This window comes from Amaranthus tricolor, chromosome 11 (genome assembly GCF_026212465.1).
Source record: "Amaranthus tricolor cultivar Red isolate AtriRed21 chromosome 11, ASM2621246v1, whole genome shotgun sequence".
Lineage (NCBI taxonomy): Eukaryota > Viridiplantae > Streptophyta > Magnoliopsida > Caryophyllales > Amaranthaceae > Amaranthus > Amaranthus tricolor.
In genome coordinates, this window is record NC_080057.1 from 21534147 (window position 1) to 21546322 (window position 12176).

The window sequence follows — 12176 nt, forward strand, 5'->3', positions numbered from 1 at the left end:
ACGGGTGCAATTAAGTCAATTAAATATATAATTAATTGCTGATTTATGAGTGAGTTAATGTGTCACTTAATAGTGTATTGAAAAGACAATTAAATTAAGAATAATGGTAAGTTTTAATATGGTTTTATTATCATGCATTATTATAGAGTTTATTGCTATGATAAATGTTGAATGTTAATATGCTATTAATGGTGAGTTAAGTGATGATTCTAGAATGATGTATGAGCCTCTAAAAAATAATACACCATTCTTAGAATCAAATCACCACAACACACATAAACAACTTGTTGAGAAGGCTATACATTATAAAGGGGCTAGGGTAAACACCAAGAGAGTTTTTTTTTTTTTCTATGTATTAGTATTGTGAGATCTCTATTGTGAGACATATAGCTTGAGAGGTTGTTCTCAAGTATGAAAGTTTAGTCATTGATGTATTGTTGAATCCATTAATAAAAATAAACATCTGTTGAGGGGGAGGTATCTAAGATACCTTATAAACTTGTGTGTTTGTTTCTCCTTTGTCATATTGTGTTTTTCATCAATATTTACATTTGTTCTTACCGTCGTTGGTTTAAGCACCTTTTTCAATTGGTATCAGAGCTTTGATTTGTTTCCAAGGAGTGTGGAGTGAGGAAACAGATTAAAATGAAAAGAAATAGAATATAAAATCCAAAAGTGAGCTATCAATGGCCTCTCAATTGAATGTGAAATAGAATTAATCATAAATAAGAAGTTATTCTGTCGGAAATGCATACATGAGGACACAATTTGTAGCTGCTTGTAGCAACAAATCTCAAGCCTAGCTCTAAAAGAGTACAAGGGTTAATCCTATCTTCGACCGCCATTTTCCACGCGAAAAGGGTAATCAAAGATCCGCATTCCACACCAATTCAATGGTGATTTTGATCGATGCATTGACTGCACTCATAACAGGTCATCACGTTGAATCACCGACATTTCCAGCAACTCTAGCCATTTGGTTGTCTACAAAATTTCCATTCTGCGGGAGCAAAAACCACAAACCAAACCGTAATGATAAAAGGCGTGTCGATAAAAAAGCGGAGGACAATAGACGATGAGTCTTCAATATCTGCTTAGCTATATTAATTCGAGTTTTTCTTTGAGGTAAAAGTTACCTCTTCATTCCTAGAGAACGGGACATTCTGTCCACCTGAAACTGCTGATTTTGAGAGGTCTCTAAGAGTTCCCTGTAATTTGACGGAAGCAACAAAATCATATTAACGAGGTAATACAAGTGAGTTTACAGAAAAAGATCGATAATGACCAAGACTCGAACAATGGAAAACACATTAGAGATGAGGGGAGGGGGATTCAACAGCATAAATTCTTTCTTATCAAGAAAGTCATGCTCATGCCTCAAAGTGGATATGACAAATGAAATTCCTAGATACCTTGTTAGCCCACATAAGCCCACAAGCATTACAGAGAGTTCTTGGTCCTTCAGGTCCTCGCCGCATCATCGGTGTAGCTTTGTCACTAATGCCACAATGTCGACAGCTAAAGCACATGTTTGCAAACAGCATTAAATACTTTTAACGAAAAAATGTAGCAGTTCACAGATATAATCATAACAATACCAGTCATAAGTTCAAAGATTAGGGTCGACTACATGAACACATAAATCAATTCTAGTGAACGTGCTTTTCGAGTTTGTATACATACCAGCACCAAATCAAAAATGGAAAGCAATTTACTCCAGCAATCAATGGATTTTGGCTTTGCCTTACATTCCAACAGCCCAAAAGGTCTGTTATTAATTAGTAGTTCCTCTACTGCTTTAACAGATGAAAAGCTATTGGGAACAGCTTATTGATCGAAATAAAATTTTGTTGCGTGTCTTGGCAAATAATACAATTGATTAATGAAATACCTTCGTAAACCATGAACGCTAAAACAGCCAATATAACTAACTGGCGATTCACAGCTGACAAATAAATAAATAGAAGTATATAACTAACTAATACACTCCTGTCCTGGCTGGTGAACATGCCACGTAAACTCGAACCTTATCTCCATACAAAACTTCTGAAATAAGAAAATGATGTGCTATCCTCTCCATTCCCAATACTTGCCACTTCCAAGTACACATTTTAAAGTCAAATTGTGACCATTAATTTGCCTAAAGTACTTTCTACACTCAAGAGATTCTAATAGCTATTATAGCAGAGAAACGGAGGAGAAGAAAAGAGTGCAAGTTTCAATATTGTTGTACTTATAATTCCATGATTACACACTACTATTTGGAATCATCGTCCAAAATAGCTTTGACAGTAAAGATTTAACATTGGAGTAAACTATCTAGAGTAATAGAAAATAAGGTGGTTCAAGCATTGGAGGTCAATAATACAAGGAGCTTGTCAGTAGAAAAATGAAGCAAGGGAATATTAACTATAGTAGGCAAGACTTATGGATACGTTATTGAGTACCGGCATTATGGACATAGTATACCTCCATTCTTCCTCATTATATCTTCAAGGTACAATTATAAAGTTTTTCAATGGATTGAAGTCCAATCTAATTGAGCATGATGTCCTAGCCTCCTAGGTTCAATCCTAATTATCTTAACTAGTTTGATATTACTATCTTACATGTATGTTGATCATTCTTTTAAAGACCAATTGATCAATTGTGTGTTGCGCATATCTTAAATAGAAGGCTGAAGGTTGCTCCATAAAAGTGTCAGAATCCAAAAAATAATAACAGGATTTGACACTTACATGAGAAACAGTTTGAACAAAGGAAGGAAAAAGAATTACTCACCAAACTTCTTGTTGCAGCGGTACAGGTCCATCTGGTCCCCAGCTCTGATTAGACTCCAAACTTGTAGCACCTGATGAAGACTCGTCTTGACTAGGTTTTGAAGAGGTAAATTGACCCTTGTTTCTCTGCATCCTGAATCAAAAACAAAAGAGTGAAAATGATGAAAATCCATATCACCTTCTCCATCAAATTAACGTAAGGACTTCTACTTTCTGATCCTATGCCCCTTTGATTATCCTCTTTGTTCAAATTAGCATCAAAGTCGTGTTCAAATGTAAGAAATTCTTAATGCCATAAAAACAGCATACAAAAATTTTAAAATGGATCCATAATATCTCAAAACTGATTCTGTCAGCTAGTGCGCAATTTTTAATTGAATGAATGGAACCAAACAGAGTTTACAAACTTAAGCTTTGGTTAAGAGGCAGATCCCTATTGATGTTTTCAATGTCAAGATTTCTTTAATTAGAACTTAAAAGCAGATCCTTTTGATGTCTTCTTAATGTATATTGCAAAAAAAAAAAGAAAAAAGAAAAAAAGACGCGAAGTGTGATGAATTGTGTCAAAGGGTCTAAGGGCATTATTGACATTTTACTGTTAGTAGTATTTCTATCTTGTTTGTTAGAATATATGTATGTTAGTATATTGTTTGTTGGGCTTAGGCTATATAAAGAGCTAGCATTGTAATAATAAGATAGTTTTGGATATGTTGGTATAAGAGAAATAACAAAGGAGTCTGGGCAAACCTCGAATTGCTCCACTATTAATCTCATTTTGATTAAGGGTCTTGGCGGGTGTGTTACAATTGTTATAGGACAAACAGGAGAGCTCATCCAAAAGACTAGCCTATTAGGTGAGAGAGTCCATTTGCCTACAAACCACACACCAAATGCATACACTATCGACGTAGGACAAGTCTCATACCTTGCAATGGACCATAACACGAAGTTCAAAAAACCCTACAAAATTTACACATTAATGGTTCCAGCCTTATGAGCAGGCCTGGTTCTAAGCCCATTCCGGGTAGCCGACCGCCTAGGGCCCCCAGAAATAAGGGGCCTCAAATAGTAAATAGTTTTTTTAGTAAAGAAAAATAATATTGGAGCAGTTGGTAAAAGTCCCACATGTTTAATGCCTAGACTTGGGTTCAAATCTTACCAAAGACAATATTTTGCTTTTTGGTAAATAAAGCAAGGGGGTTGGGGCCTACGCCTTTAATTTTGCACGCCATTCATCAAATCTTACCATTACCAAAGGCAAGATTTTTGTAAAACACAATCTCAGTAATTGATTTTGCCTAATTTCACGCCATTCATCATCCTCACCTTCTTCGTCACTCCTCCAACCTTTCCACTTCTCCATTAATTCTCCATAAAAAAAAACAAAGTAATTTTTTTGTATTTTATTTAAGATGAAGGAAAATCTTATTTATGTCTTCATTTTGATAATTGATTTCTTCATGAAATCAAGTTTCAAACCGTTCTAAGATCTATAATTTCTAGTACCCAAAAGTTGAATTACCAAAAAGAAAATCACTTCAAATCTTCAACTCTAGGTATTTTGTTTATTTAATTTAGTTTTTAATTCTTTGTTGATAGTTGATTGTAAGATTTAAAATTCTGAATTTTTTTTTATGTTTCTTGATTATCGATTTCTCCATTGCAGACATCAATTGGTTTTTGTTGATAGTTTTTAATTTTCTTGATAGTTTGCTATTCATTCTAAGAAGTAAGATATACAATCTGGTTTTGTTGATAATTTGGTACAAATCAATTTGGTTGATTGCAGTTTGCTAAAATCAATTGCAGAAATCAATTTGGTAAATTGGGAAAGTTGTTAAAGAAGAATCAATTGCAGACATCAATCTGGTGCTATTCTTTCTGACTTTTTCTCTGGTCTCTTTATTTATATGCTTTGTTACTATGTCACAAGAGAGGCTAAATGGTCTTGTGTTAAAGACAATCGAAAGCGATATTTTGGAGGAAGTTGATGTTGAATCTGTTGTAGATGATTTTGCTTCAAGACATGTGAAAAGAGCAAAATTATGGATTTGTTTGTAAATTTTTTTTTATATTTTAAGTAATTTTAGACTATATTGTTACAATATATTATCTTGAATTATTTTTTTTTGAAGTGAAAATTTTTTTATCTTTTGATATAACGAAGGGCCCCATTTTGAGAAATATCACAAAAATAAATACGGTCTCTTAAATCTTTGCTCCGCCCCTGCTTATGAGCCCAATATGCATCTTCCAACATTCGAAAAGAAGTATATACTCACCACACCAGGATCATGGAAACTTTAATTTTTATATTCTCAAGTGATCATTAATGATGATGCAAAAACAACATGATGAAACCCCAAAACGCCTAGCTTGGAATATTTTAACATTTACAGTCGATAGTTTTCTTCCCAATTATAGCACTGAAATATGGTCACAAAAAGACGACCAAAATGATCAAAGATGATCTAATGGTAGATATTTCCACTTTTCTAGATGAATAACATGGTAGATTGTCTCAGCATATACCAAATTGGTGTTTGGAAATGCATGTACTCTCCCAGAACTTTTGGGTTTCAACAACTTAATTCCATTAAATGTAACTAATCTTGCAAATCCCATGTGTTCTCGTTTAATCTTATTTACCCTAGACATTTCCGAACTTTGATAGGAATACTGTAGAGTCACTTCTTTCTTTTGCTTTGTCTGCTACAAACCTTCTTTCACCTCTACTTTGTTAAATCGTCATATAAGTTTCTAGTTGTCTTCCACTATTTCTATCAAGATGTCTCCTACAGCCCCTCTTGAGTCTTGGCATACATTAACCAACTGTTAAAATACACCTTTTGCTGTTCTTGATCTTTGCATCTTGGACAATTATGTAATGTTGTTTATCCTTGACATATCTCACTTTACTACAACTTTTCTAGTCGCTTGTCTCCTTTTAGCCATCCTATAAAGATCATTCTCTCTTTTCTAAAGTCCAACTAGTTACATACTTCTTCGTAAACTTTAACTTTGCCTCAGGTATCACTTATTTTGTTCACCTATATACCATATTGTTTTAAGAAAATTTCTTGATTCACCCTATTAAAGGCATGAACATCAATTTGCACTTGAGTAAAAAAAGGCAACTTTTCCATTCACTCCTACAAGTAGGGATGGCAATGGGTCGGACTCGGCTAGGATTATACATACTCCGACTTTGCTCCGGATTTTAGTCCAACTTTTTTTTTTCAGTCCACCTCCACTCGGAGTCGGATTATGCATTGCCCCGACTCGGACTCTCGGACCTCCAACGGAGTTAGATACGGAGTCGGAATATTATCAAACTTTATCATTGTGATATTGTACTAATGATTTAAAGCATACGAAGTTAACAAAATATATTTTTCAAATACAATTTAACAAAAAAGTATGTACTTTGAATTCAAGTTTAACATGAGAAATATTCCTAATACTACAATTTAACAAAATTTTCTCGCATTTTGATTTGGCCTATTTTATTTCTCTTGATCTGATTTGTCGTATTTTGATTGATTGATCTAAATAAAAATACCAAGTAGTTTTTCAAAATCGAAAATTACAATTAGTATAAGAGAGAGCTTGAATTAGCCACGTGTAGAGTTTTAAAGGAAACAAAATATTAGGTTAAAAGTCAAATTCAAAGTCGGATTTCCTTCAGGGTCGGAGTCGGGTCGGAGTGTCAGATTTTTAATAAGGTCCAACTCCGTTCCGTCTCTAACTCGGATTCGGATCGTGAAGAGTTGGAGTCGGATAACCTTTTCCTCGGACTCAAATCGGATTATTTTCCTCGGATCGAGTCGGACTAAGGTCGGATTCGGACTGAATTGCCATCCCTACCTACAAGTCTACATGTCTTCTTCAAAAAGGTAAGTTGCAGTAGATAAATATAATGTCTCCTAAGAGCTCCTTTAATCATGAACTAAAAATTCATCGATCAACCACTATGTAACTTGTCTAAGAGTCACGATGTTAAATCCTATCATGTAACGTTGCATGAATTTTCACGGTGACTGTTAAAAAACGTGTTTACCTGCTATTTAACCGATACACGATATTTCACCGTTATGAAGTTAATTGTTGTTAAAAGGTTAAAAAAATTTCTTCTAACATCTCCCTAAATTGTAGAATAAGTTCTTATAAAATCTTTTTGTTCAAAGTTCATTAATATCAATTAACTTTAATTACATATCGGCTAAATTATAGTTGCTCATAATTTAAATCGTTAAAAAAAAAACTAATAAGTTGATTAAAAATTCGCTAAAAGTACTTCATTATAGTTCAATTATAATAGGTACGGACATACTGTTGCATAATAATAGTGGTTCAGCAACAAAAATGCAATTATAAGTTTAAAACTCCTCTTATGTGAATTTTTTTTCAAAAATACACACCACATTGCCCTCGATTACTGTCGTTTTCGACGACACCTCGACCGTTTCTGCAAACGCATCCGCGATTGCGCTTTTGTTCATGCCTTAAATAATTCAGTTTCAAACATACTACTTCCTCCTTTATTTGGTTGTGACTTCTCCATTTCAAAATGCAAATTCTTGATTTCAACCATTAACATCCCTAACTATAAATATTTTTTTGATATATACTATAAGAAATTTGGTAAGACCCCTTATGTCATCTTTTTTCTCGAGAATAAATCAACAAATATGGTGATCGTCAGTTGTCTTCTTCTTCATTCATATCGATTTTCAAGTTTAAATCCTTCATAATCCTTTATATTTCAACCCTCTACGTAATCTTCGGTCTACCTCGCTCCTTTTTTAAGTCCCCCGCGTTGCAAAAAATAATGCAAAAATGTCGTAATGATAACGACACAGTGATAAGTAACGAGTGATACATTTATCATAATGCCCAAATATCGACCAAAAGCATGAGATATTTCTCAAAACGCGAGAAATATCAGTCCAATTTTTTTGAAAATCATTACAATGTGATGCGATGTAGTGTGACCTTGTTTGTGCTCTATGGTTATAAAGTACACATTGCTCCCACAAAAAGTTATTGCATGCCACAATCACGATAGGAAAAAGAATAGAGACCAATAACAATTTAAAAGAGCTTAGATTACCTAAGAGCAACCTCCTTGCGAACCGTGTATCGTATTTTCTTGTCAAAATTACGTTCCTTCCTCTTTTCTCTAAACCTGAGCAGTGATGCCAATCTTTGCGGAACATTGAACCTCTGCGGTGTGGGTGCCACACCCTGAACGATAGACCATTGGATGAGTTATGAATATATAAATATCAAAATAAATCATAGAACCCAATGCCACCATTATACATTACCCTATTATTATGAGAGGTCGGTGGTGCAGTAGGAACAGTTGACGGTACTTCACGACCCCCCAACAAAAGAAGTACAGCTTGCACCTAGATAAAATTTTTCAAGGATTATTTTTCTACTGGGAAAAAATACAGCAAAAACAGAAAAGCAATTGGAGAAAAAGATGAAAGTATACATCAAAAAAGGCAATCTACCCAATTACTGTAGCCAACACAGACACGCAATGTTCAAGAAATAATGTGTTAGACCATGGAAAAAATGTACCAGAGCAGCTAGAAATTCTTCATCATCCTAATCAGTGGAAATTATATGGACAACAAAATACAATGATTTAAGCAACCGTCTAATAATGGGTGTTAGCCAAAGATATCGAACACAAACTTTCAGACTCAGTGCCAATACAATCACTCCAACACAGCCGCACTCATATTTAGAAATATTTGCCTCTGTCACCAGGCTGCCGTCACCTATAATTTGCTGATAATAAGTAATGCTCTTCGATGAGGCAAATTAACTCACTCTGTCAGCAGCAGAAATATTATAACCAAGCCCCGTCACGAATAAAGTTTGTTTAAAGTGCATGTATTCTCTACTTTATCCTGGTTTCTCATAAAGTCATATTAAGCCTAGGAGCAATTCAATCTTCCAGAATGGGCTGGTTTCTAAAATCCAAAGATATCAGAGGCTATAATGAGCCAATCACATTTACGATATACCTGGATGTTGAAGATAGGTTAGAGGTGATTTAGAGCCCATTATTTCTCTTCAACACCCTATGAAAGTCAAAACCCTGTCATTCACCTTAGTGCTCTTCCATGTCATGTCAACTACCAGTTAAATTGTGGCACATTCCTATTACCACACAATCCACCATCTTCAAATTACCATTAATAAGAGCTTAACTGCCAATAGCCATCAAGGAAAATGCTAGCAAACATCATAAGAGTTACCCCCCAACAGCGGTAACAGCTCAGGCAACTTCCCCCCTAACAGTAACCATCAAAGTAGTTATCTCACTAATTATTACAAAGAAAGGTTGTTATGTTATTTCTAGAGGGAATCGATAGACATTGAAGGGTACCTATTTTTAAAGTTGTGATGATGCTTTATCCTATATCGACACACTATTGAGCGATGAAATGGCATTTCCAATTGTATCTCAAACAAGAGTGTGGATATTGTGTAGTAATTGTATAACGACTAGGCGAGGATGTGCTCACGATTGTGTTTACTGAGACCTTAATTTTAAAAAGTGTGCCTCACTTTGCACCTCGATGCACTTCGCTTCTTGTGCGGCCGGTACGCCTCCTTGTTGGAGTGTGTGCATGTGTGCTTAAGTTAAGCATTTATTTGAAAAGGAAATAAAACTTAAAACCCAAATTTACTTAAATATGAAGTTCAAGAAACCATTCTTCTTTATGCAGGTGACGAGAAACATAACTTTGAATATTCTCATCATATTCTCATTAACTAGCCACTTAATGAAGCTTACAAGATATAAATAGTTAGAATTTTAGAAAGATCGATCAAATGCAGACATATACGAAAACAATGTCCAAGGAGTGAATCAACCAAATTTTTTACTAAATAAGTACACCTAAAATCATCCGGAAACTCACACTTCTAGAGTTCACCAATACTTAAACTTGTCTTTTCTCCACACAGTTTAATAACAACTTTCACACATCAAACTTGCAAAAACGACAATAATCCAACAGCAGTTAAAGCATGAAATAGAGCAACCATCACCATAACAATAAGCAATCAAAACTACACAAAACACAAAACAAGGCGTACCTTTTCAGGTGAGACGGAATCAAACACATAAACCTGACCCTTGAAAGAAAGAGTTAACTGATTATTATCACCACTAGCAACGATCATACCCCCATGATTATCTGAAATATTCCCAAGATCATTATGAAGTTCCCCATGAATCCCTTCCCCCGTACCCACTGCTCCATCATCATGATCATCCTCCATTCCAGTACCATTACTCAAATGATGCATCCCATAATGCACATGCATTTGTTGCTCAGCTTCTGTCATATGCATTTGAGCATCACCACCATGTAAATCACCCATGATTACAGCAACAGCAACCCTTTATTAACAACCCACCAATTGTATGCAGTCTACTTATTTTTCCACTTCACCCCTTCACTTTTATCAATGTGTCTTCCAATATAACACACTATTTACTGTTCTATACCTATACACACAATTATTTCTCCTTCAATTAGCTGAACAATCTCCTTTTCATTCCCAATCAACGAATTTGTACCAAGAATTACATTTTTTATTGCAGCTTTTAACTCCACCAAAAACAAGCACACCTACCACATTTGTTCTATGCATTAAGTCGAGTACCATTAACAAAAGTTAAGAGAAAAAGGGAATCAAAAAATTAAGGCATACCTGAAAATTCGGAGGTTGAATTAGGGTTTAGTAATTGAATAGGAGGGTAATTACAAGCTTAAAAAAGGAGGGAATTTGAAAAATCGAACAAATCTAATTTGTTATTATAATCAATAATCTAGGAATGACAATGAATTGAGATTGAGGATTTTGCTGATGATATGCAAGCGTATGAGATAGAAAGAGAGAGAACCGAGGAAAAGGGGGATAGAAGGAATTGGTGTCGTTATCAACGAATCTTTGGAGTTTGGAGTTTGAGAGTTCGGAGTTTGGAGTTTGGACCTTTGATTTAGCAAAACTTAGCTCAAACCAATGCTAAATTCAATACTTCCATCTAGTCTTAAAAAGTTTTCATAACAAATATTTATAGAAATTAAGAAAAATAAAATATTTTAATGATAAATATATTATTTTAATTATATAATAAATTTGATATAGGAAGAGTAAGGATCATAATTCATAAACATTAAAGAAATATTTAAGTAGAAAAAATATGGAGATTATAATTATTAAAAAATATTTTTATAAAGTTAGTGAGAAACATGTGGACAATATAAGCAATGTAAAATGTTAAAATAAAGTTATCAGAAGTTATGTGGGGATCATAAATATTACTAAAATATTAAAATGGGGATGAACAAATTTTGTCCAAAATTTGTGATAATCATATAAATAGAAAGATTGTTTATGAAACAACAAATAGAATAACCTAAAATGAGAACATTTTTAGAGAACAGAAGACGAGTTACGAGCCTATATAATTAGTTTACTTCTATAATTGATTACGTTAAAATTATAAGTGATCACATTAACACACTAAGGGGTTGTTTGGTTGGGTGTAATAATCAAAGGGAAAGGGAATGGACAGACCCAATTCTCTTTGTTGTTGTTTGTTTGCCACTTTCTATCATTCCCTTTCCCCTTTTTTATTTTTGTGTTTACCCAAAAGTATTCCACACTCATTCCCCATCCTCCCCAAGACTTTTCCATTCCTATTCCCCACTTCATTACCCATCACTTTCTCTCTCTCCTCTCAAACCCTAAAACCTAAAAAGCTGTTGAAGCCCTCACTAAAGATTCGGCCACCACGGCAACCACTGGAGCTCCGGCCACCGGTGACGATCTTGTACAGCTTTTGACAAGGTATGTTATACATTAACTAGGCATTAAAGATGTTTGATATATCTTGCGACAATTCTGATTTTGAGGCACAGTTCCAATTACTCGTTTTTTTATTATTCAAATCAAGCGAAGAGATTCGAATTTGTCAGTGAATTTGTATCAACTCAACTCCAGTGTAGTTGTTGTCTTTGAAGATGAGATGAGATGATACTTTAATTTGTCATGTACTGACCAATCTCTTTGATCCCGTCTCTTCAATACTATTTGGGAAGAAAGAGATTTAAGGGTTCTTAGTATTGAATTATATATTGATAACTAAATCATGAAAACAACACCAATGTATATTTTATGATAGATCTTGCTGTTGGTTGAACAAGTTAAAACTTAAAAGTATTGTTTTCATTTATTTTTTATATTTGTGTTCAATTTCGGCATTTTTTGTATGTAAACTTTATGATTTTATATGAATATATAGATTTAGCTTGAGACTTTATATATCTTGAGTATAAATAATATGTAAACTAGTCA

The 12176-nt window shown here is 34.1% G+C and overlaps 1 protein-coding gene across 1 annotated transcript; it reads right to left on the bottom strand.

The window, feature by feature from the left end:
* Positions 1-386: 386 nt before the first annotated feature.
* On the bottom strand, positions 387-10852 carry LOC130827871 (GATA transcription factor 28-like). The gene is made up of 8 exons (XM_057693750.1): positions 10527-10852; positions 9906-10444; positions 8111-8194; positions 7894-8027; positions 2782-2913; positions 1413-1518; positions 1137-1208; positions 387-1000 (listed from the first exon to the last, which is right to left on the bottom strand). Exons 2-8 carry the CDS (start codon positions 10191-10193, stop codon positions 938-940), a joined length of 879 nt encoding a protein of 292 aa, XP_057549733.1. The 5' UTR covers positions 10194-10444; positions 10527-10852; the 3' UTR covers positions 387-937.
* Between the last annotated feature and the right edge of the window lie 1324 nt (positions 10853-12176).